General features: G+C 39.1%; 1 protein-coding gene across 1 annotated transcript in view; it reads right to left on the bottom strand.

Moving 5' to 3' along the window:
• LOC105392990 (protein O-mannosyl-transferase TMTC1) overlaps positions 1-27,105 on the bottom strand; it is a 102,006-nt gene that overhangs the window by 1,409 nt on the left and 73,492 nt on the right. The window contains exons 3-14 of the mRNA XM_038112032.2: positions 17,975-18,152; positions 16,387-16,460; positions 15,955-16,092; positions 14,525-14,701; positions 13,462-13,651; positions 13,008-13,129; positions 11,339-11,503; positions 4,813-4,926; positions 3,100-3,243; positions 2,468-2,667; positions 1,464-1,629; positions 253-379 (exon numbers count right to left, since the gene is read on the bottom strand). Coding sequence (XP_037967960.2) covers positions 253-379; positions 1,464-1,629; positions 2,468-2,667; positions 3,100-3,243; positions 4,813-4,926; positions 11,339-11,503; positions 13,008-13,129; positions 13,462-13,651; positions 14,525-14,701; positions 15,955-16,092; positions 16,387-16,460; positions 17,975-18,152 — 1,795 coding nt within the window. The remainder of the gene's footprint in view (positions 1-252; positions 380-1,463; positions 1,630-2,467; positions 2,668-3,099; positions 3,244-4,812; positions 4,927-11,338; positions 11,504-13,007; positions 13,130-13,461; positions 13,652-14,524; positions 14,702-15,954; positions 16,093-16,386; positions 16,461-17,974; positions 18,153-27,105) is intronic.

Below are 27,105 nucleotides of genomic sequence, written 5' to 3'. Positions count from 1 at the left end.
AACACCTTCTTACTTAACATCGGCATCATCAGGTTCTAGGATCTCTTATGAGGTATATTATGTATAACTAGGGTTTATGGATGCCTAGGAAGACATATTGGTCTCAACTCTAACCAAGACCATCCTAAAGTGGCCTCTAAACCGTATAACAGAGTTCTCAGGCTAGACCCGGGTCTACGGAACCTGGGAGTACAACTGGGTCTCGAAAGACCAACTTAACATGACCTCTAAAACATACAACACAGTACTCACGCTAGGGTTCATGGACGCCTGCGAGTAGAGCTGGGCGCGGTCCCGCAGCTCCATCTTGAGCCTCCACTCGCGCAGGTTGAGGTGCACCGCCGCTGCGCTGGGCCCGCCGCGCCGCCACGTGTGCCATCTGGTGACGAGATACTGGAGCTAATCTTCTTCTTATCGAACCAACTAAGTCGCTAAATAATACATGCCCAGAACTGGGTGACTGATACTGCACCGCTGGTAGCGGTCATGAGCTCTTCCCGTGTACAGGTGTAAGGACACGCGGGGCCTAATATAGAGCATAAGTATAAGGTCAGTTGAATCTACTGAAGTTAATGGCCTTCCAGCAGAGATGGATTAAAGAGGTTAATGTAGAGTGTAGAACGGTGGATGGTGAACTGACGACTTTGAACAGATATGTAGCTGATGGTGACAGCAGAAAGCCGACGGCAAAATGTTGTGGCGCTCTGTGAGAGAGAGAGGTCTATGGAAGTGGATGATTATGATGCAGTGAAAATGTGTGAAATAGTCAAAATGGACCAAAGCCTGCCTGGCAAGGCAACATTGACCATTTATGTTTTTGTTGTGACAAAGACTCTTAGGAATAAGTCCAAAAGTAGCAGTAAATAAAGTGAGACTATGACCAACACAATAACTTTGTATGCAAAGTAGCAATGATTGTCCATAGAAACTTGTTTTAAAAGAATGCTAGCATCTGTCACCATTCCCATCCAACACTTGCTACGGCGTCAAACAGACCGCAGTCTAATTTCCCCCTCTGATTTACACCAACTTCGTTGTTAATTGTTGAGTGTTCTTGTTCCGTCGTGTTGGTGTTGTGCCTATTACTTTGTATTTGCGTTATTAATTGCACTTCGTTAGCATCGATTCCTCCATGTTACTTACTTTACAAATGATATAAGTTTAAAATGTTCTTGCATCCAGGATACATACAGACGTATTATTAATTAAAATATTACTTTACTTACTTAAGTATTTTGATGCAAGAAAAATAAGAGTTACAAAAATTAGTCAGTTAGTAAACACATAAGTACATGTATCTTTAATCAGCCCACCGATAACCCAATCTAGATCGAGGCAATCAATAACAAGCATCCAAACCAAAGAAGAACTAATTCATTACAAAGTCGGCGAAACAGCGAACTTTTTCCCTAATAAGTAAGTACGGCGCTCCTTGGCTCCCGAGCTATAATTAATGGAGTTACCTTGTTAAAAGTTGCAGGGTCCGGGAGCGGTGTCCCAGAGTGCGGTACATGAGGGCCGTGGACCTCAGGGAGATGAGGTCCTCCCGGACCGGGCGGCCGAGGTCCCGGTTGCGCAGGCTGAGCCGGAACGCCTCCAGGAAATATCGGGATGCAGGACCGGGGAAATCTGCGGAACGCGAATGGTTCAATGTTTGTTGGTCGTGTGTGTGAGAGGTTTAGCGATAATAGTCATAGTTTTCGCCAAAATTGGACTACGGCGGCTTAAATCAAGATCTAAAACGAGTTTGAAAAAACTGCACCATAACTATCTAGTGTACCTTCTACACTTTTCGGAAATATAAAAGTTTTCTTGAGGTAAGACCACTTTGTGTTGGGTCTATTTGTTTGGTAATTGTTATTACACAAACCGTATTTAATATAAGTGATTTAAGGCCCATCAAGTTTCTCCATTCTATTGATAATAATTTATTTCTTAACTTAGTACAAAGACGACAAAGGGAATATCATTACGGGTTTACTCGGCATGCGAAGCCCCAAAAAGTTCATAATAAATATTCCATTGGCAATTTATGTTTGTGTTTATCTCAAATGGCTGTGTTTGCAAATTTGTTCGGTAAATTAATTAGCTAATGAAGCAAATTACAGGTACATCAACTTAGGGTTCGTTTGGTTTGGAATCCAATTCCGAGAACTTTTCAAGTAGATTTACATATCCATAAAGAGTTTCCGAGAAATGTAATTATGACAACCTACAAAAGCAGTCTTTTCAGAACTTTTCGATACTTAGGTAGTAATCCAATCCCATTGAGTATATTTTTCCTACGAAAGGAGTGGCAGTGCAGAATTCAACTGCCGTAATATGGCTAGTTATTAAAATAAATGACGTTGACCAATACGATCGCCGTCAAACCAAAAACTATCGTATATTCGTATCCCGAAAATGAAAACAACGCCTGAGGTCCTTGAAGATTATTATTAATGCGACCAAATTAAAAAGCACATACCTTTACTCTTGAGCCAGTTCCCATAGAACAGGTAGTGCTCCCAGTTGCCGGGCTCGAGCTGCAGGATCCTCTTGAGGATGCTCCTCTTCTCCTTGTCGGGGTTAAGGCCCAGCAGCTCCACGTGCGCCTGCACGAAGCGCGGGTGCAGCGACACGCACTTCTCGAACATTCTCCGAGCCTGCTCCGTTTTACCGCTTTTCCTAGATCGAGATACAATGTTGCGGTATTGGGAAATGTGTGAAAATATCAAATATATTTGTGTGGAACGTGGAGTAGGTCAAGTATTTCTGTTGCGCGGATTAAGCCTAATCTCGATTTAGGTTGCGGAGCCATAATTTCATTAAAAAGGAATAATACGGTGCCAGAATTGTAGAAAATAATCCAGACGTGATTTATGCACACACAAGCTCGGGCTGTCTCACAGGCGGACATGCAAAGACTATGGATTCCCGCTTGATTTATACGCAGCCCTCTACGGCTTCGAACAACAACTAAACTTAAACTTTATATGAAAAATCCTGAAGCACACTTCACAGACACGATTAGGAGCAATAAAAGTGTAGAATATCAGGTTAACTTCGCTATTCACAACAGAGTTGAGCGGCTTTGTGCGGGGCTGGTGGAGCACTTACTTGTAAAGTTTCCCCAAGTTGTAGTGTGCGTTGACGTGGTGCCGGTTGAACCGGATGGCCAGGAGGAAGTGGTGTTCTGCGTTCTCCACGCCGGACACCAGCGTGCCGATGTTGTTGTGCGCGCTCGCGTACGTCGGCCATAACCTATGAAAATATAATCGGTTATGATCATTTTGTTGTATGCAAATTTCTGATAGGTACTCATGTGGACCTTTTCAGCGTCACTCATCGTCATCGGTGCTAAAGTTGACTCATATACGAGTAATAGACCTTTAAATTTACCTTTGGCTTTGTTGCCAATGAAGATAAACTACCAGGATATCACAGAGTCTTCGACGTGCCACTTATAGACTCACAATTGGTACGTCGCGTCAGGTTCTATTTACGGTGACGGGAACCGCCACATATAGCCACCAGGGTTACAGGAAAACCAATCAATGATCTCAACTCTTTGAACCACTACAAAGGTCTAACCTCTGATTCTGATGTCAAAAGAAAGTCGGTCAGTGTATAATGAAGATGTGAAGTTGTATTCTCGTGCGCGCGGTTCGGGCGGCGGGTGTAGGTACATGCATTATTTATTCGGTATGTAGTTGACCGACTTTCCTTCCGATCGCGGTGAGCAAACATTTGATAAACAAAACGATACCGATACAGAAGTAAATAAAACATCCTCACTCGCTTCCATTATATTTAAGGACTATTCTTTAATATTAAAAGCAGACATTTTTGCAAAGCTTTTTTATACAATAGGGATTATTAAGTCCCAGAGATATATTTTAAACAAAGGGCTCGAGCGACTGAAAGAAAATATATGTTATGAAATTCACAGAGAGGGTTCTCTCGAACGTCTTAAACCATTTTTTTGTTTTCTTTTTCTTTCAGCTTCCTGAAAACGCTTTTATATTTTGACTCCTAGTCTGGGTGCCTGGTTTATGCCTTCGTCTCCTGAATATGGTTCCCGCGGGATCCTCGCGACAGATAAAAGCCCGAGCTATTACATCTAGTAGAGAAGGGGACTCCTAAAATATTTACGAACCCCGAAAGTAATACGAAGCGGTGTAACGGAAACTTTTATAAATAAATTCTTATTATTTTCATTTATTTACACTATATTACGCCATTTGCGAACACTACTGACGTGAAATGCTTTTAATAAAGTACATGGTGCATTTAATTACAGTACAATATGATATGTGTAGCATTACGGATGCAGCGGCCACGCACCTGACTGCGGGCCTTTGTCTTTCCTGTTCAGTGGCCAACTTGATTGGTTAATTACAGATTATTATATAACAATGGCGATTAATCTCATAATCTGGTACTTAGTTTGACCGACTATGATATTGTAATGCATAAAATAATACCTACAGTTCGGTTGTTGGAATCAATACGCTAGTAAATCTCTACCTAATTAGGTATATCCATAATTTTATACTAACCACATTGACTTGCATGTGAACCCAATCCTTAACGTAACAATCGAACGAGAGCTGGAATGTTTAGGCCTAGTTTCGCCATGTCCATCTTAAATTCTTGACAGACGTGTCAAAAGTCACCAACTAATCCCTTGTTTGATGTAACAGAAAGAAAAGAAAGAAAGAAAGAAAAGAGCTAGAGCGTGCTAAGAGCTCCGAGCCATTTTTCGTAAGTCCTCCCAGCAGTGGACAATTACTCGCCCATGATCCAAAGACCCTCGGCCCTGATCCTCACCTGAGTGCCTCCTTGTAGTGCCTCACAGCAGCTTCAGGCTGGTCGGCCTCGCGCAGGTAGTTGCCATAGTTGTAGTGGAGCTTCGCATTCTGCGGCAACGTCACCAGATCCGCCCTGGAACAAAACACATTTGGGCTGATTTAAGGCGCCACGCGGCAGTAAAGCGAATATTGTGCCGTCCACATAAATATTCGCGGTAAGGTGTAGCGCGCATTGCTCTGCAAATTGAAATTGCCAGTATTTTGTTGTGTTTAATAGTTTTTTTGGTGGATAACGTTTGCGCGTTAGCGCGCTGTCTATTGATAGTGTTTGAATGGAAATATTTGTAGTAACAATTTCGTTTTTGTTTACGGTGTGATGCTAGATATAAACAGGATGAAAATATTGAGCCTAGTAACAGCAATAAATAAAACTATAGATGTAATTTAAAAATTCCGCGAGAATAGCATGATCCTCTTATTTATATTTCCAGCCTGTGCTATGCATCTATTTAGGTGTATTGCGGTCAGGGAAATGAAGTACTTCAAACTTCACCAGTGCGCTAAACAACGAACAGATGATACAGAAAAATAAAGAACTGTAATGATACTAAGTTGAAGTTTTCAAATAAAGCCCTCGTTTTTAAATGTATTTTATAAGCTTTCAATTTAAATTCTCATAAAACTTTCACGTCATAAAAGATCGCCTAAGTAGTAGGTAAGTAACTTAGGATTTAAATTGATAAAACCCATGTTCTAGGAGTTTTTATTCAGTATAACTTTAAAACAGTTCATCAACGTTTTCATATAACTTTGAAAGAATAAATAATAGGGTTAGCGTTTGCTTAACAGAGTGCGACGTAGCGGAAACACTTGAAAATCTTAGCTGCTATAATTACTAAAAATATAACGAAGTTATAAACTTCTGATATTCCATTGTTATTTTTCATACATTTAATAACATTTTGAGCGAAAGTTTTTCACAAGTTATGAGCAAATTTCTCAGTATCGTCGCTTTTATTTGTCTGAGGATCTGTTATATTCCGAATTGAAAAGATAATTCTACTAGATATAAAAAAAATACGTAAAAAGAGAAAAAAAAAAATGTACAGAAACCATATAGGTAGGTAAGAAAATGTACATACTCAATAATGGATCTTATATTTATAATAGGAAAAGAGAATAAACATTTATATGTACGCAGAAAATCAGCAATATTAAAATTATATTCATTACTAAAGTCCATATCAAAGTCCTGGAATAGAAAATAAGTTTTATTTCCAATACCATCTAGCCAGTTAATACAGTCAAGAGATGTATCTATTTATAATGTATGCTCTACGCGTAGATATAAACATTTAAAAAGAAAATCCACACAAAAGACGACCGTATAGTGTAGTGGTTAGTAACCTTGACTGCTACTCTGAACTTTCCGAGTTTGATGTCCGGTCGTGGCCTATATGTGTTTATTACATAAATGTTTGCTGTCACGTATTGGGTGTTCATGTTCAATCTTACGGTCTTATTCATAAAAAGTTACGGGAGACCTATAGGCCTGCTATAAGCAAATGTCAAAAAAACTTTATTCATAAACGATCAATAGCGCTAAAGAAGCTCTCCAACTGATTCGTAAAACCTTGATATGCTAAAGTTGGCTGGACCCTACTAGACACCTTCCGTAAACCTCCTCTTGTACAAAAACATGGCGGCCGGTCAACAGCTGTTCTGCTTTATTTACGATTTGACATTTGTTGTGAGTTAATATTTGCTGAAAATAAGTTGCCATGGTAACGTAAAAATGTAATATTTTTTTTTTGTGGGTTTTGGCTTGGCCAACTGCGCCTTTAAGCCAACGTAAACTTTTTTAAGTGCCGCGCCGTGGCTAACATAGATAATAGAGATTGATAAATGAATGAAAGTTTTCGCTATTTTTGTTTATGGTTTCGTCGGACCGGCAACTTAATAGGGTAAATGTCAAAATGTTTGGTCTGTGAAATCTATTAGCATCACTATAGTTATTGAAGGTCTACGGAACTATTATGAATAGAGATTTTTACGAAACCTCAAATAGGCTTAAGGGTCTGCAAGGGGTAATCGAGGGTTGGCATTGTCATAGAATTATGTAGTAAACGATGCTCTACAACCTTGAAAAAAATCACACAGGTAGCCGAAGAGTCTAGCTAGGTGCTGAATGATTCGAATTCAAGTAAATGATTATGGATAACTGTAAATAAAATTCAGAATATGACGAAAAACCAGAAAATCACACTCCCGTATTGTAACAACTTTGTCGTAATTATTAAGAATTTTCATATGATTTTTATCATATTATAAAGTTAAAGGCTTGGACTAGGCGCTAAATACCTTGTTTTTTAATAAACACACACTTATTTTGTGTAAATTAATCCCAAACTTGAGCAATTTTTTTCCCTCAAATCTTCATACAAATATCTATGGCGGCTTTCTGTGTTATAAAATCATAAACACAAGTGACGTTTGACTCAGTCGGCCGCTGGCCTCCAAAGAAGGGTCACGTCGGTTTAGGCAGCACTGACAGCTCGCGATCTTATCGTGTACAGATACAAAATCACTGCACATTGGTTGTCATTGCACTTTTTCAACTTTTATGACACCAACATAATTTGATTTGAAATTGAGGAAGCATAATTCTTCCAGTATATTCAATACATTAAATTAAATTAGATAGTGTGCAATATTCTCGTGACATTACAGTCTCGTAAAGGTCTGATGGCAGGAATATAGCGAATGGATCTAAGTGATGACAATACGCACGAACATTAGGTTAGGGATCAAAAATACAGTCTCTTGGTGCTGGTTGAGGTATGGTCTCGTGAGGATCTGATGAGGGCAGTAACACGGTGGTGGCTCAATTTTATTTCAAAGATGTTAATAGCTAAAAGCATCGAGTTTAGGCTATTAAGTATGTTTTTCAGAGAGAGAGAAAGAGATTTTATTTTTCCTCTGGATGTGTTAGGTTTACTGGGTTTACTAAGTTCATTCTGTTAATGGCATCAAGTTGTTATGTGTTCATAATTAATTATTATTTATTAACAAAATGATGTTGGTTCTCCACGAAAATGTAAAAATAAAAATAAAATAAATAAAAATAAATTCGTAACGTAAAATTGTCAATGACGGAATTTCTTCTATAGACAGTAGCCTAGACAGTAGATTTGAAGATAAAGATACATTTATTCGACACATAGACAGCAACAACAAAAAAAATACAGATTTAAAGAAAAGAAACACATACTTATACAAAACAACAAAGAAAAAAAAGGAGTCCTTCGTCAAGTCGCGCGCCTTAGAGTCGCGCGCCACGCGAGTTGGCATCTTCTGTTTTTTTATATCGTCAACTCGCGAGCCCATGTAAAGTACGGTCAGATGCAAACGAATTGAAACTAAAAAATATAGTTAAATATTGTCTCCCTGGCTGATTAGCATAAGAAGGTACCGACTAGACAGTCGCCATTAAAGAAGATGCTTTGATTTCGGGATAAAGATACAATAAAGCCTCTGTTGGAAGTGCGGAATAAGGCAAAAGGGGATGTGACCTATGACGCATGATACCCAAGTTTGCTATCTCTCTCATGCCGTGCGCAAATTTTACCTGCCATAGCTATGTCCTTGTTTTTGTTGCAAAAACCGTCATTAAAACTACATTGTTTTAGTGATGTCGTTTTAGTGTTACTCCTAATTCGAAGCAGAGATGTACAGTGCATTACTTACAGCGCAAAAATATTAAAAAGTGGCAGTTTTTACTGTTTTTTATGTATTGTGGGGGTAAGCCTATAATAAATTAACTTTACTATATTACCAAGTCTACTTTGCCGTAATATAAACACAATGTTACGTTTTCGTTGTGTTACCGTTACATTAAATATCGAATTAGCACTAAAATTTAAAACAAATTTCGTTTATTTCATTGGTCAAAGAGACAGACCTAACTGTAAGAATTACTTCCAGGAAGTTCATCGCAAGCAGGTCCATTTAGTAATAAAATTGCACATGAAATCATAACATCCCAGCAAGGAAAGTCGGTACTGCTTCGTGCAGGTTATAAATATAACAAAGACCGAACAAATAAAAATGGTTGGTGTTCGCAGAGAACAGTTTGCCAAGCGAGATTAATTACTGATTTTATTTTAAAGTAAAGTCCTATAAAATACCCTATACATTTTAAGTAGTTACCTTAAGCATAATAAATTATTACTTTTGTGGTTGACTCTACATATTTTCACAGTCGAGCGAGTTGACGACAAAAAAAGTAGGTTAATACGGGAGGGGCAACTTGCGCGTGGCGCGCGAGTCTAAGGCGCGCGACTTGACGAATGACTCAAAAAAAAAAAGGATACACATCAAAATAACTGGAAAAAATATATAAGCCCCAATTTACTTGTGTGGGACAGGGAGTACCATAATATTTTTTTTGGGGTACTCCCCATCTATGCGAAATATTAGCTTGATATCTTTACCCGTTTCTGAGAAAAAGGGCGGTGACAGACAGTCAGTCAGACAGACGGACAAAGTTCAAATCCTATAACGGTTGCTTTTTTTTTTTTGACGTTCGAAACCCTAAAATTAAGTAAAAATATTATGCTGCTACCAAAAAATGTACTTAAAGGTATTGAAAAAGCGGTATACAGGGTTATTGGTAAGTAGACCTGATCCTTTCAGGAGGTGATAGAGGAAGACATTTCCAGTCGATTATACCCTATAATGCATTATCCGAAACTTAACCATTTCTAAGATATTTAATATTTAAAGATTTTTTGAATTTTTGCCAAAATTTCATGTTTAAAACCGAAAATAAAAAAAACTAGCCATATTTCAATACTTTTTTTGTTTGTTTTGAATTAGTAACATCTTAATAAACTTATTAAAATGATCAAATGTGCATTATTTGACTTAAATTAGACACAATACCTCAAAATAGATAAACATTTTTTAAAAATATTCAAAACCTAAAAAGAAATAAGTTAAATTAAAAAAGAATTTCATACAACAATTTTTTGTGCACTTCAGCTTAAAAACATTGTCAACTTATAAGCTTTCAAATGAGATATTTCAATATCAAATCGATTTAGGTATCACCAAGATATGGCCAAAACAATCAGAAAAGGTGGACAAAATTCAACAGAAAAACTAACAAAATTAGCGCAATTTAAAGGTAAAAAGTGTGATGGTTTTCAGTCCTGTTCACTTTAGTATGGAAACCCCTGTTGAGTTTTCTTGACAAGTCCCAATGTTAATGGAAAGTATCGTAGGCGGGGACCAGCAGAGGGTTCACCATTTAGCTGAATGTTACTTAGAAAACGGCCTTGAGTGGCGGTCAAGTTGTTCCCCGCCTGCGATACTTTCCATAAACATTGGGACTTGTTTTCATGTTTTTAGCGTACAGTCGGGTTTTTCGTTTGTTTATAATTGTATTTTTTTATTTGTAACTTTTTAGTTGTTTTTATTTTATGAAATTTTACGTCAGTAGTTCATGATCATTTTTTATTTCAATAATTTTGGTGTTGTTATTTAAATACCTTCAATATGCATATTTTTGTAATGTGAAAATCAAGCCCTTTCATTTGATACCTTACACGGCAAAGTTGAATTATTATTTTTTCGATCATCACGTTATGTCCTCTAGAGGGCGCTATGTACATTTTAATGGAACGTCACATAGCCTATAACCATCGCGCCATCAATACGCTTCTAACAATACCTCATACATCAAAATAGAAACTTTGTTGGACATGTGACTTTTTACCATGGAAAACGAATATTTTTTTTCGCGAATTTGCCAATCTCGTAGAACAAAAGTTGTCCAGAATGACTCCTTGAGTCATCCCCTTTTGGCTTAGTATAGCCCTTTTGCGACACTATGTTTGCTTTGTCGTCGGGGTTCAGTTGGCTGGAGGATGCCCGAAACTTATTATCTACACTTTAATACTTGTAGTTACCTTTCTACAAGTAAATACCACATTTGTTTGAGAAAGCTAATCGGGTTCCGAGTATAGAGTAAAGTGGCACCCCTATTAATTTCTTCTCTTTCCTGGTGCCTACCAGTGTAAGTAAGAATTATACTTACTTACCCTAAAATCACCCAAAATGTACTTGAACATAATTGTCAATAACGTTGGCGAGTAAAAGTTTATCGACCCACTGTGCAAACTTACATGTGTGCGTGTCACTGCGTGTGCTGTGTGAAGAGCATTGAAAACCCAAAATTGGCGCGACACGTCACCCTGTACGGGCCCTTAATGTGTTCCGTAACTATTGAGCTCAGTAAACCTACTTTAAGGTTTTTTTATGAATAAGACCGTTAGACTTGACATATCTCTGTGTTCAATGTGTGCTCTTGACGTTCGGTCCCCACATTGATAAAAACTTATTTGCATAGTTGCACAAAGGAACTTTAAGCTAATTTCGGCATTAAATCAGTCTTTATTTATAAGCAAGGCAGCAATACAAATAAAGTCGGCATTAATTTAAAGTTCTCATCCGCATCTCAGCTCAGCGATAGAGTGTCATACCTGAGCAGCGTCGGCCGGTCCCTCCAGTCGTAGTTCCGGCGGTGCGTCCTGGCCACTCCGCTGGCGGCCAGGATCGCCAGCCCCAGCACCAGCGCCCCCCGCGCGCCCGGCCGGGACATCCACATCAGCTGCACGCCGTATGCCGTGATGATCACGCTGCCCACGCTATGGGAGAAGGAGGGGTGTCGGTAAAGATTGGCCGCTTTAAGGGTGTAAGCCAAAATTGCAATGTCTCTGCATTTGATACGTTACTGACAGGGTTTTTATATATCGTGCAGATTTGTGTGATATTCATAATTAATATGTATCTATTTATGTATTTGTGTAGATATATCAGCTGTCCGATACCTATATTGCAGACTCTGCCTAGTTTCGGTTCGGATGGCCGTGTGTGAGATGTCCCCACATACATAGTTATTATTATTTGATCACGCACGCGAGACGCGAGAAAATGGCGTGCAATCCTGCATGCTTGATGAAATCCGCATCATGATAAAAACACCCTTAGTATTTTCAATTAGTGACTCCAGCATTTAGAATGTCTATATATAAGCTTTTTTTGTCCCCATTCAACATTATAATTTTATTAAAAGTATTTATCTTTTATTCGTGGAAAATTCTCACAAAAAGACACACATTACTAAATGATTTAATTATAGTACCTACTAACTACGATATAATAAACTATAGGTTATAGGTAACTTTTAATTTTTATAGACTGTTAGATAATTGCTGAGAAACCCTTCGTATTACGAGATTACGCAGGATAATAATAGAATGAATGAATGATCAATTACAATTGATGAGGTTTATTCAGAGGCATATAATTTATGAAGCATGTTTCTATTTCCACGAATTTTATATTTGCCTGTATACTTAGTAAAAAAAAGAGTTACAATGTCGTTACTCCAGCGATCCTATAGCTAAAAATGTTTATTTATATTCACTTTTATTCATTCACGATAAGAACAAAGGGCTTGTAAAGAATTTAACATTTGCGCGAGATGGATTGATTACAGAATGAAATTTTTGCAGCCGTACTTGTGAAATAATTCTCATTCGGGCGCTTCCATGCGTTGGAGGTTTAACGATTAATTAAAGTGATTAATTTTATTCACAGTATTGCAACACCCGAGGCACGAGCTAGTTGAAATAATCCAAATGGATTTTACGTAACATTTCCATTCCCCATCTTATTACTTTCAGTAACATAACATAATTGGTAATTCCGCCTCGGAATATATAATGAGTCTGAACTTGCGCACATCAAAACGATTTAGCGTTCCGTACGCACCACAGCCCCCTTGCAAGTGTAACCGGATAAAAAGAAAATGAGCATTTTCCATGTCATAATCCGGTGATAGGGTATCTTTGCTTAATGGTATGGAAACTCAATCGTAACCACATCGTAACGATGTCCGGCCGAACGGTCGCGGAAACCAACCTTTTTCCTTTGTATGGAATCAGCAGAGATAATCCGATTAAAAGTGTGCCGTACCTGGGTATTCTATTCTATTCTGAGAGGGGGTGAAGCTCCTGTACGTGGCTCTCTCGAGTGGTACCTTTGTACATCTCCTTGATTTCTGCTCAGCCAGCCTAGCTCCTGAGTAATCTGGAGCAGCAAGCCTAGGTGTTGTGGATGTGTACAGTGGGTAGAGTCTCTATGTACCTGGGTATGTATAGGACTCGTTCTGCGATGACGAAGCCGACGGTCACGAACAGGTTGCTGGCTGGCACGAAGGGGATGACGAGCAGCAGGAGCCCCAGTACGGCCGGTGTGTGCCTCTGCACCTGGAGGGGATAAGTGGAGTTTAGTCCGATAGAGCATGTGGAAATTTTTTCGCTGCAGCTAAAAACAAGAGTTGTTTTGAAGAATATAGCTCTATAACGTTCTTGGATGTAATTCGTGATAATATCAGAATGTTTAAGGACGTTTATTATAGTTTTCAAATGTATTATTTATAAAATAGTAGCTTTGATAAGAATAATAGGCAATAATGTCATAGTCCATGCTCAATAAAGTTGCCACTTAAAAAACGAAGCCGTCGTATCCAGCCATCCTTCCCTAAATTTACAGTAGGTATTGTGTTAAATTCTGACATAGAAATAAAATAATAACTTACGTCCAAGTCAGCAATACACCTGTAGCACAGCAGCACGAGAGCTCCGAAGGCTGCGCACGTGAGCAGGTTGCGGGGGTCCCAGCCGCTCGTCACCAGCGGTACTGAACCCATCTGCCAGTCGTGGCTCAGCGTCCACGGACAGAGGAGGAGCCACCAGTTGAACGCCGCCAGGTAGCAGAATGTCATCAATCTGGAGGAGACATCTTTCATAAAGAGAAATGCAAGTAATAATCGAAGATGTTTAGAGAATAAGATCTGGCTGAAAGAATAAGGCGGCACATGGAAGCTGAGAGACCAATGACGCAACGGAGCCGACACTACGGTCAGCCAATCAGGAACCGCGCTGATTTGCATAAACGAATAGCGTGGCGTCACGGTTGTGTGAAGGTCACAGTTCGCGCCACGCTTGGGGTGGAATGCGGGCGCTATGGTGTAATTAACTAAGGCTGTTTAGAAACACGAATTGTTCTAACATGTTTCAGTGGAATTGAAGGGTAATTAAAACGTAAGGCACAAGGGAAGTTAATTAACTTTGACAAAACTGTGAAACGTCCGACTTTTACCTCGGAATTTTAGTTGCTTGATTCATTACACGCGTTTCCTTTGTAATTCGTGTAATTTCCCGTGACGTTAAGCGGACTTTTATTTTAATAAAACCGTGACAAGTTTTTTGTTATGACGTTCGTATGACGGGGTCAACTCAGCTTTTTACCTTTGTCCTTTTTTCAGAGAGTTAAAAATAGACTATTCACGGAAAATATGAAACACCGTGTTAAAATAATAATTAAGTACTCGTTCCGGAAATCTTCCACTCTTACACCATAACGCTGTTTTTAACAGCGTGTGGGATTCATCACGCATGCGGGATTGCCCCGCACGCGGTCATACGTATGACAGAATACGAATTACAAATATGCACGCGAGATGCGAGAAAATGGCGGACGTCCCGCGTGCGAAATGAAATCCGCATGCTGTTATATCTATCTATTTAGCCTCTAAGGTGGGCCATTATGCCGCATGCTGTTAAAAGCATCAATTTCCACCTATCACCGTCTGCTCTCACCTGACTACGAAGCTCGGGTGGAAGGCGGGCGGGTTGTCCTGCGCGGAGAAGGAGGGCAGCGAGCCCTGCAGCAGCGCCAGGCGCAGACAGACGAGCAGCGCGAGCGACACCAGCACCTTGAGCGAGCGCAGTGAGAGGCCTGAGTGCTTTCGCTCGAACTTCATGGGGCAGAGGGATCTGTGGGGAGAATTTGAACGTTCAACAAGTTTTGTTAATACATTTTTATAGGAAGGCTGTGCCCGCACAGCGCTATTTCACCGCGTGATATTAATTCACGCGAATTATATTCTGACGCCTGTACCCACCGATACGCGTGCGCCAGTGCGGATACTCGTATATATAGCTATAATATTCAATATGTTACAGAATTGCGAGAAAAAAACCACGCGTTTGGGATTGTGAAATATAGTTGTGCGGCCACAGCCTTATACTAATAAATAAAAAAATTTGACTTTGACTTTAAAGTTTTCGCTTCCCTCGTGGTATGATGGTCATTAATTTTCTGACTTATTAGTTATTATATAATTATGGTTTCGGTTTTAATTATTGAAAGTGTCTCACTTTATGGCTGAATGAGGAAGGCGGGTAAAGTGATGACGTGTTAAATAGGAAATCGTATTGGAAATATTTAAATGATATTAAATTTTATTTGAGAGAATATCCATAATTTAAATACTGAAGCACCACTTCTCTGGAAATTCTCTAATGAGGAATCAGGATTCAGAGATAATTAAAAGCGAGATCCAATTGCAGTGAAAAACGTATAAAATATATTATGAAACTCTTGTTATATATTTTTTGTTACTTACTTACACATCTATCATCAGCACACTTTTCAATTTTTTTATTCAGATTTGTTTGTCATATTTTAATTCATTAAACTCCCAACTATCGAATACAAACATTTGACGATATCATATAGATAGGAACGTATAATAATTATATGTAGGTATTCTGTAAAACAGCTATAAAACGGCAATTGTACAAAGTGGAGAGCTGAAACAAAATGCAAAATGCTTGATTTAACTGCACAAATGGTCTGAACTAAGCCATTTTGTCCACACAGACTGTCAAGGACCTGTCGGACCCACGCTAGTGCCTCGAGTGCTTAATAAATAGACAAAGGTGCTTAATATTTGGATTCCGCTGGTATTTTAGCGTGACCCCTGCCGTACCTTATGCAAATAACTGCATTGTTAGGTGGTAAAGTGGGTGGTTGAAATCTGAGCAGTATGCTTTGCTCAAAACTTTTTCTTTATATACGTGACACCCTGCAGGGTTACATTTACTAGGCACTTACCTACGTTTAATGCAACTAGATTAACTCGTAGTTAGCACAGATTCGGTTCGAAACTTCGGTTTCCGTAAGCTTCCTTTCTTTCTGTTTCCTTCCCCCTTTATCGCGTAAAAAGCGTAACATCTTGTCTTACCTCCGGACCATGGGCCAGCATCGGTAGAAGTCGAAGGCGAGGTTCAGCAGCAGTATGGTGACCCCGGTCTCCTTGGCCAGCATACTGAGAGCCCCGAGCACGATGCTCAGCCACATGCACTTCTTGTCACTCGTGGGTCTAGGAACATTGGTTGTGTGATTACGGGGACAAGAAAAAAATATGATAGTGTTAGTTTAATGTACCTACAATAGGCATAAACGAAGTCGGTTAAAAACGTTATCTAAGGGGACTTCAGCCATCCAAGGATTCGGGTTCAAATATTTGAATATAGGTACCTATGGATGTTTTTATTTTTCTTGTTTTTAAGATTATAGATGTACTTATAAAAATGTACTTGCAGGTACTGCAGTCTGTATGTATACAGCTACATAATGTATATTAGTATCCCAATAATAACTAAAGCATACTAACCGGTGGTACACAAGCAGCGACGACAGATAGAATATACACGCCAGTACATCGGCGCGGCCGACCACCCCCGCCACCTGCCGGCAAATTGAATCAATTAAACAATTATTTTCAAATAAAACACAATAACGCTTTCAGCGCGACTGTACCTACGTACTCGGGCGTGCAATGCTGCGGTTCCACAGTTTAGCTGTTAGTTTTAGATACAAATGTACCTACTATGTTTTACCGCAACTGCGGGGTTTAGTGGAAGCATTGTTATTATTATTATTACAGTTATGGCCGCGGCACATTGAGGCATAAACTGCGAGATTGAGTCAATCGCCCGATTAGACCTTCATTATGGTTTAGAAGTTAGTTCACCTTCACCACATTAACAATCTACAATCCTTAACAGCATCACTTATCTATCCAAAATCTGTCAGTATCAGAAAAAAAAGCTGCATAAAGATTGTGTGCTCAAAGAGTATGACACAACTGTGTGTTCCAAGGTAATGAAATTACATGTGAATCAAAACGAATAGGACAGGTCTTAAGGATAAAAAAACCTATCAATTTAATAAAATATAGTATAAATTTAATAAAATAAACAATAAAACTACCACACTATAACCACTGTACCCATTTTGCGGAATATTCATAGCTTTTTCCGCAAATACTGCCTTGTCCGGGCGGACGCGCTCGTTATCAATGCGCCAGTACGTATGACAGTAATTGCATCGAACACTGCTTTTATGCCAAAAGGATGTTTAGTTTTGCACGAAGTGCTCGTGTGATTGGTTTAGGCTTTTACTTTGCGTGCACCTTCGTATGTATTATGTTATGTATGGTACCTAAAAGGGGCAAAGTAATATTTCATTTTTTGTTATAAGTTGATAAATAAATTTTTCTTCAATAAAATGTAGGGCATCAAAATTACCACCTATAACTATCAATCACATTCTAAATATAACTGACTTCTCAAGTATCCAGGCAGAAGTGGGTAGTTCGATCTCAAGGCACTTCGTGAACTAATGAGTTCTTTGGAATTTATGTAGATACCAAAGCATTTTGTTGCCGACAGTAACATCGTGAGGAAACATGCACATCTGGTCTAGATTCTACCCTGAGTACCTACATAGCATTAGTAGGTATACGCATATTCCTTACGTTCAGCACATGACCTAAAATCAGGCAAGTATCCGCAGAATCAAATATCTGGATTATGTCAGATTCTATCAGACTCCAAATCGTCCGAGAAAAGTTAAGGCCTATTCAATCCACAGAGTCATCCCCAGCCGTCGTGGGTAGCGTTAATACGTAAATATGGCATTGGTGGGACCGAAGTTTACCATTACTGGTAGCCATAATTCTGCGACACTCTGCAACTTGAACAGGCCTTTAGATTTATGTAGGTATAGATTCTTAATTTGTGCACAAAAAACGTTTCTCCCTGACAACATTATTTGTGTGGAAGGCTGAATATACTTCTTTTTCTTTGGATACCATCTCCTATCAAAGATCGGCAATCATCTAGCGTATTCTTTCCTTCGAGACTGCTGCTGCTATCACCACAACCAAATTAGAACAAAAAAGATTCAGTTGCACGTACCGCCTCAGTATGTACAGGGTGGACCGCAAACAGCAGCGCGGCCAACGCAGCGAAGGGGCGCTGCAGCCGCGCCACCGTGACGCAAGCACGCGCCACTAGGGAGCAGCAGGCGGCGTGCAGCACCACGTTGCAGCCGTGCCACCACCACGGCCGGAGCCCCGCCAAAGCGTAGTTCAACCTGGAATTAGAGGGTTACATGAGTGCTGGAGGGTTGAGTAGTGTGAGTTAGGTTAGGTTAGAGTAGAGAATGGAGGGTTGAGTGTTGGATTGAGGATTGAAGGGTTGAATACTGAAGTGAGGGTTAAATTGTACTGCTATACAGCCTTAGTCCTGCTAGCGCGTAGTTCAACCTGGGGAACAGGTTTAGGTGAGAGTTGGAGGGTTGAGTACTGCGAGGAGTTCCACCTGTACAGGAGGGTTACATGAGTGCCGGATTGAGGGTTAAGCATTGGTTAGCGCGTAGAGAATGAAGGGTTGAGTGCTGAATGGTGGTTCAGCCGTAAAAAATTAAGGGTTGAATACTGAACTGAGGGTTATTGTACTGTTTTTAACCGACTTCGAAAAAAGGAGGAGGTTCTCAATTCGTCTGTATGTTTTTTTTTATGTATGTTCACCGATTACTCCGCCATTTATGGACCGATTTTGAAAATTCTTTTTTTGTTGCATTGGGTTGAGCTCAGGGGTGGTCCCATTTTTTTCAGAATTTTATTCCACCCCCAAGGTTGGGTAAAGGGGTAAAAACAGGGTATGAATTTCCATTTTCGGCACCTGTTAACCGATTCTAATGAAATGTAGAACATAAACATACTTCTTATAACAAAAAAATATGATGGTGACCTTGAGCTAATCTGATGATGGAAACGGAAGGCAGTTAAGGGAACTCCTCAACGGTATATAGCAACTACCTCGTGTTTAGGCTTGAATGATTCGTATTGACTAGTAGGACTTATTGGTATCATTTGCATCTTACTTTTGATTGAAAATAAACTAAAAAGAATAAAATAAAATAAATAAATATAAATATAAATAAATAAATATGTGGGGACATCTCACACACGGCCATCCGACCCCAAGCTAGGCAGAACCTGTGTTATGGGTGTCGGACAGCTGATATATCTACACAAATACATAGATAGATAGATACTAAATATAAATATCAACACCCAAGACCCGAGTACAAATATCTGTCTTCAAACAAATATCTGCCCCAGCCGGGAATCGAACCCGGGACCTTCGGCATAGCAGTCAGGGCCACTAACCACTACGCCATTCGACCGTCCGAAAAAATAAAAAAACCGACTTCAAAAAACCATTATTTCTTACTTTTTAGTGGTTTTTTGAAGTCGGTTTTTAATAATTTTTTTAAGTTAATAAGTATATATTTTTTGTCAACAAATGTCTACTTTATACGTTTCATATTAGATTGTACTTATAGTTGGTTTTTCTAGTTGTAAAAATCATATTCCTCCTTTTTGCTTCGCCGTAGTCGGGTCATAAATAGTTTTCTTTCTTCTTGTTTTGTCAAAAGAAACTCGAAATGGCACACATACATGTGTGTGCGTGAACCGTCACTAATTTAATTAAGCCGGTTGCCCGCTGATGGACCACGTCATTTGCGTTGTTCTTATGATAATTAGGTAGGTAGGTACTAATCTCATCTCAGTAAGTAGGACAAACAATATTATTACCTACATTTCATAGTATAGAAGTCGCTTAGCAATTCCTATGCGTTTAATACCTATTTGGTGCAAGCCAGCTTTAGTAATAGCTGCTAAGTACCTACCTATATTAAAACCAGACTGGATTCCAATACCTAATGTTATATTTTTATTTGGGATTCAGTTATGCTATACATGTGATCGAACAAAGTAAAGTTGGTAATTCCTATTTAATTTATTTTAATGGTTCGTAAGGTACGGAGAAACATTAAAACTTTTCCAATATAAAACTTGATCGCGCTACATTTCCAATGTACACCTTTTAGTACCTAAAATATAAATTAGTCTCTACGACTTACTCCGCACAAAGTTATATTAAAGTAAAAAGTATCTTCATATTTTTTATTTTGCGCAAATTGTTTTGTAAAAAAAATTACAAGTGTCTGTTGTCAGTTAGTTTAACTTTTACAAGCTGAAATTTGAATTTTATCATTTATACCTACTGTTGTAAAATATACCTACATAGAACACATTTATTTATAGGAAGAAAATGAATGACGGGGAGTAGGTAGGTATTTGGACAAAACTAAACACGGTGTTTAACCCATTTCACAATAATTCAGATCTTTCCAACCCCATCAATATCAATATAAACACAAACCGCAATACAGTCCAAGACCAGATTTTATCCCTGGCCATCTATTATATTATAACACTATTCATTGTTTGTACTATTATGACAATTATGGCCCGAATAACGTGGCAGGTATTTATATTGGCTCCGGAGACACCCTTCGTAATATCGGAACAAATATGCCGTGAATGCCGTATATTGTAGTAGATTTCGTGGCACTGGCTCTTGTTCCTTGGAGCACTGTACCGGGAGACTCAGGGTACGAGTGCGAATTGATTCGTCTGAACAAAGTCATGGTAGGTCCACTCCACTACGAGTCCAGTTCCCGTGAAGAATAACAGAAGTTTATGAATAGTCTGTTTATTTTTCAATCTTAATGACTTGGAAAGATGTTGCAGCTCACTTTTTTGTTTTGAGAAACAGAGCAGGACTTTTAATTATTTCCTCATTGTGAAAGGTCTTTTGAGAGTGTCGTTTGAATTAATATTTACATTGTACTTTTTTTTCTTTGAATTACTCGTTTTTTGCTCGGGAAAGGGTTATTGCGCGAATAGTGAAATCTTTTCAATCTGCGTCGACCTACTCGTACAAGTTATTCGTCGAAGTAATTCACCAGAGAACTAAGGTAGTTATGCGGTAGGATTCGGCAGAACAATACAAAAAACAACCAATAACTGTAGCGGGGGGCTTACAATTTGAAGAAATCAAAGATTAACGTCTAAGCAATCGAATCTGAAACCTCCCGAGAACCTCAGCACTCGATTACTGATTACCTCTGAAGTACCTAAATCAAAAAACATAGGAACTGCTCCCATTTTAAGTCGGTTTAAAATTGTCGCTAACTGTTGCTTCACTAGCCGCATACCCCCCGCCTGCCCCTCTCCTCACGACCCCTGTGTCTCAAGTGCGCACTTAAAGAAATTGACATGTCGTAAACTCGCCTAAGTATATTTATACCCCTGTGAGGATAAATAATATACATAGTGTTAATTTTGTTATTGGATGTCGATTTTGTACGCGTACGCTATACCTATGTGAAAATAATTACCACACGAAAAAAAATACTATGACCATCAACTCTATTAATTTTAATATAGATTTATTTTAAGGTAGAAAAATTGTGATACAAAGATTGCTCGTATGCTTTTTGCGATGTAAGTCTTCTCACTATTTATCTGACACACATATAGTAGGAACCCAGATCACAAGTAGAGACGTGGCGTAGACCGTAAGTGTGGGATTACACAGTGCTGTGGATGGATCACAGCCAACACTGCTCCAATTCCGCTCACCTTCTCTACTCCGAAGCGGTAGTGAATTCACAGTGTATTGCTGCGCGATTCCAGAACCTGTTGTCAGTTTGCTATCGAAATGATTCACTTTTTGAACCGCTGCTTTATACAGAATAGGGCAGCAGTACCCTCGACAGATCTCAGGGGCTATTGATGGCCCGGCGTACTCCGAGTGGCAGCCATTCTATTACAGCCGCGAAATAAAGAATCGGTAGTGGATCCGAAGATTTGTAGACGAACTTTCCAGAAAAACAAGAGCATACTGAGGGGTGTGAGTAAAAAGTTTTGATGTTTGTAAGTAACGTGCCAAGAGAACCGTCTTCGGACAGTGATCGGTTTGTTGTTCTTTATTTTATTCCTAGGTAAGTATATCGATATTGCAAATTACAATATCATTTTCGTTGTGGTGTTACCAAGTTTGAAACTCAATTGAACACTTTTAATTTGTGTTCTAAAACATACTTTAACGGAATGGGTACTTTACTATACAAAATATACGTGTATTTAAATTTCAAAACCCATTATGATAGAGAATACAATAACAAACTTTCCCTTTCAAAATTTATTACCTCAAAATAATTTCTAAAGAAAATATAATTAATAAGAGGCAAGTTCAGAAGCTGGTCAGAATGTATCTGAATTTACACGACTTCAAAGTTGCCACTTAGCGCTCAACAACTCACTTAAACAAATGGAGAAGGTATTTGCGTAAGTTGTCTAGCTGTGAAGTGCTTGGGTACTATAGAGTCGTTTAATTTCACTAGCAGAGAACTGAAATAAATATGATATCTCCTGGAAATGCTTTCAAGAGTCGGCTTAGCTTACTCGTAGCGTTAAATGTGGCTTCACGGCGAATTGCGGTTGAAATCCAAGTCTTACGAGGTTTTACCACCATAATGTCGGCTCTCACTACTCCGACAATGAAGGGAGCGGGAACAAGTCATCCCGCGCAGCCTCTCAATGCTGCGGCCACTTTCATAAATCAAAGACCTTTTGTTACTCCCCATCTGGCCCCGATGGCCATCCACAGAATTATTAAAACTGAGTCTGGACAAAGGAGCTCCCTTTCACTCGAGTATCTTCCTAGACGGACGACGTGCTCCGAAAACAAGCATAACTGATACAACTCGAGCAAAAAAGCTTGTCCGACATCTAATAACAGGAGTGGACGAGTTCAAAGGAAAATGTACCTTTTTAAAATGATATTTTTATTGACTCGAAGACTCAATAAAGGCTGTTTTACGAGGTCTGCGCCACAATACGGCGGTCACGGCGCGCCTGCCACAGTAAATAGCCGCTGCCTCAGAGTTACTGTCATTTTAGAAGGTGCACTATATTTTTAAGATAAACTCGCCGTTATAATGGACGGAAGAAATTGTGAGGCGTGCGCTTTTGTGCGGGGAAAATATGTTGTCGCTTGTAGCTGAGCGACGCGCCGCCGTAAACCGTGTTTATGTCGCCGCGCAGTTCCCGAGACACTTTGTTGTAACATATTGTTATTAGTGGCATTTTTTCTCCTCTCGCCTGTAGCTAATAATTTTCCACTTAACCTTTTACTCATTCATTATTAAATTTTCTAGCGCTTCATTATTCCGCTCTTATTTCCAGGGAACCATTTTCATTAGAGTTCAGTAAAATATTAGCTTTGGCGAACTACTGCGTGGAATCACAACGATTAAGTTTCAACTCTTTGAATCCAACATTGTCTGTAATAACAAAGACAACAGAACTTAACCCCGGCAGTTGGAGGCAAACTTTCTTTTTAATTGTTTAAAATGACGCGTCGGTCGGCCCACACACCCTAGACTCGAACAACACGTAAACTCTAAACTTAGTTAACGACTCCTGAAAGGCGGTTTTCGGGCTCGAAAAGCAAATAAACTATTCTGCGTCCATTAATCATCTGTAAGTCGGCTTTGTTTACTATTAAGGGTTCATTGTGTGCGTTGTGAATAGTTACTCTTTGTCCCAACTTTGAATCTCGGTAAGTACAATATGCTGGTTTATAACTGCTTGTCGTGATATTTTCCGGTGAGTGCTGTAATTGGAGATAAATGGCACCGCTGACATATACAGGATGTTGCAAAAGTGATATAGTAAACCCAAAGGGGTTGGACTCAGGGGTCATGATAAACAACTTTTGTTATGGGTTCCCTACGCAATTTCGAAACCCTATTTCTAGAAATTCGTTTCCAAAATGACGGTTTACCGATAGATTAATATAGCGAATACTTGTTTCCCTGATTGCTTGGTTACTCGACGACCTTTTTACCGATGGTTCGTTTTACCGAATTTTATTATCTCGATAGTCAATTGAGCCGTGCTTTATATTCTCGAAATACTATTAGAATCGGTCAGAATTACTATTATTACCCGACTGCCGAAGGAGGAGGGTAATGTTTTTCGATTGTATGTATGTATGTATGTATGTTTGTCTGTTTCTTTGTTCCCTCCTGTAGCCTAAACGGCTTGATAGATTTTGATGTATGAGGTATCGTTAGAAGCGTATTAATAGCGTGATGATTATAGGCTATGTGAAGTTACATTAAAATGTACATAGCGCCGCCCTCTACAGGACATAATGTGATAATCGAAAAAATATTTTCCAACTATGCCGTGTGGGGTATCAAATGAAAGGGCTTGATTTTCTCAATAAGACTTTTAGAAATTTGCAAAAAATCCTGTGCTATGCTATATCTACTGAAGTAAGATAGGTAGAAGACAGAGCTAGTTAGAATTCCAGCGTAGGATCGATCGCGCCGCCCCGGCGTAATGCAGCTGTGTAAATATTCATACTTCTAAAACAGGGAAAAGGTCAGAATTATATGAAGTGACTTGTATAAAGAGAAGTCTCGTATGGAAATAGCTCACTACATCAAAGGATTCTTTGATAAATGAAGTAAGAAAACAGAATGAAGGGATTGTTATAATAGTAACAATGGTATTTATATTTGTTTTTTCATTGATAGTTACACAATGGGATAGATCTGGGAGGTTCAAATGGATTCATCTTATTGTTTATGCGACTATTCATGTGAAAGGTTAGTATTTCACAAAATGTTCTAGAATCTAGATGGTTAAATAATGGCGCAATGTATTGTTTTGGCGCAATGTACATTTCACACCAGAAATCGAGCGTCATAAAAAGTTTCAAAGATGCATTTAAATAAATATATGTACTCCAAAATTTTGTTGGAGATCGAATGTGACTAAAACAATACATTGCGCCATTAAACAGTACATTTAGAGCTGAGAGAGACCAGGTCCCCACTAGAAGTTATCTTTGTTTAAGAGCTCATAACTGGGCGCCTAAGCCATTAGCGCCCCATTTTTCACCCTCTTAAAATTTTACATTTTCATCCCTTGACAAGATTCTCAAATATGGCGGCGATACAGCCAGCGTCGGCGGGGAGCATTATGAATGCTGATGAGGTCATCGCTTTTAAAATTCAGTTCGGTAAATGCAAATATTTGCAACCTTGGAATGGATATCGGGATACATACCTAATGATATTACGAACGAAGTGGGAGACCGTGGGCGTAGTGTCCCATTGGATAGGCCTTTCATATACTATTCTATATGTATGTATATGAAAAGCCTATACTATTGTATTCAATATTATGAAAGTTATTAAATTTTAATATATTTTTTAAAATATATATATAATTATATATATATATATATTATGGAAGTTGTTAAAATCCTACTAACATTATAAATGTGAATGTTTTTTAGTAATATAGATGTTTGTTTGTTACTCTTACCCGTAAAAAGAACTGATCGGCTTTACATTAAATTTAGTACGTAATAAGATTACCCTGGATTAACGCCTAAGTTAAACTGGGATAACTTTTTAGGCAAACAGTGGGTAGGATAGTACACATCGAAAAATAATCAGCTCACCAAAGTGGCCAATCCTAGCCTAGGTCTAGTAACGTGATAGTCATTGACCCTAAATACCAAGGTATTTAATCGTTTTTGTACCGAATGCCTATATTTAATTAATTTTAATTAAGCCTTCCCTTATGAAAGCAAAAACATAAACTGGGCTGTTAGATTAATCTAGTCAGTGCGTAAAACAAATAGGTTAGCGGCCGGCACCCGATAATGTATGTATGTATTCGGGTTCACCGAAACCGCTATAATGTATGTAAATGTACTAAACTCGCCGGGGGTTTTTTTCAGACGAAATCAATCTAGTGGGTTCCGTTCGTTCCGCAGAATACTGATTTCACAGTTTTGAATCGGCCAGCGCCATCTGTTGATGGACGGGGGAGGCGCGCCCGCACTTCGTCACGCATGCATTTTTTATGACAGCGGCGCCCGAAGATTTAGTACGATTGTGCTGAATATGCACCGTGACCGTACCCTAATACCCTGGGTGTGTACTGAAAACTAACTAAACTTTATGGTTCGAATATCTTATATCTATTTTGGCAATATCCCTGCCAATATCTGCTCTCTGACCGAGACTTGAAGCCGAGACTGTACCTACTTACACATAGTATGCTTAAAATATTTTTATTTGCGTGTAATTATCAATTAGGTCAATTAGTATGAAACACTCGTAGATCAGTAGATGAGAATATGACCAATGAGTTCATGAAAAATGGTAACTTATAATCTAGGTAGGTACTAGGTACTATACTATGTAGGTAGGTATACTACAGATATCATACTCTCGTGTCGTCATAATGAAACGCGCTCCGCATTCATCTCTACATTACTTTTACACGCTTTCTTTCTTTCTTATTTCCCGCATGCAGTACAATCACACACACAAGTAGCGTCGGCACAAAATTGCACAATTATCCGCCGCACAAAAGCGATGAAACAAATAACAAAGCCGTAATGAGCGTGCACACCGTACCCTTTGTTCCGCTCCACCAGCCACGCCAAATTGTATACAGATCGATGTTTTTTTTTAATTAACAATTTAACCTCTGCGCTTTGACTGCGGTAAAGGAGCCGCAGGAAATACAAATTCAATTATTATAGTCCTATGTCTCCTATTTTTACATGTACATTGACAAAAGTGGAAGTTACGATGACGAGCATGGTCGGCGCTCGACATCGCACCTACAATTAAGAAGTCCAAGTTGCGTTGCGACTGTTGCGAGTCACACGGAGAATTTTCCGAGTAATCGAGATTCACTAGTTACGTTCCGTTCACCCGAGAGCAATAACCGTAAATCAAAAAAGGAGCGAAAGCGAGCACTCGGTAGATCGAAACGTGGGAGTCGATGTAGCGAGGGCTCGTATTTCCTAATTTTTCCGTAATTCGCTCGCAAGAGTTGCCGGCGGGCGCGGCGGGTGCAATAGGAAATGGATTCTCAGTTTTTTCTCTTTTGTAATTAGAAACTATTGAGCGGTGTTTGGCGCGGCCGCCGCGGACAAACATCGCGCGAAGTGTTTCACTTGCACGCTGAAAGAACAGCTCGTTATTTTCAGCTGTAATTTATCACGTGCCGTTATTAATTGGCTCGCGAAGATAAATACTCTATTTGAACGGTGTTGTAGCCATCCATCTGCGACTATGTTAGCGT

The sequence above is a fragment of the Plutella xylostella genome, chromosome 13 (assembly GCF_932276165.1).
Source record: "Plutella xylostella chromosome 13, ilPluXylo3.1, whole genome shotgun sequence".
Lineage (NCBI taxonomy): Eukaryota > Metazoa > Arthropoda > Insecta > Lepidoptera > Plutellidae > Plutella > Plutella xylostella.
Note: the sequence above shows the minus strand (reverse complement) of the source record. Positions and strands in the feature narration are given on the sequence as shown.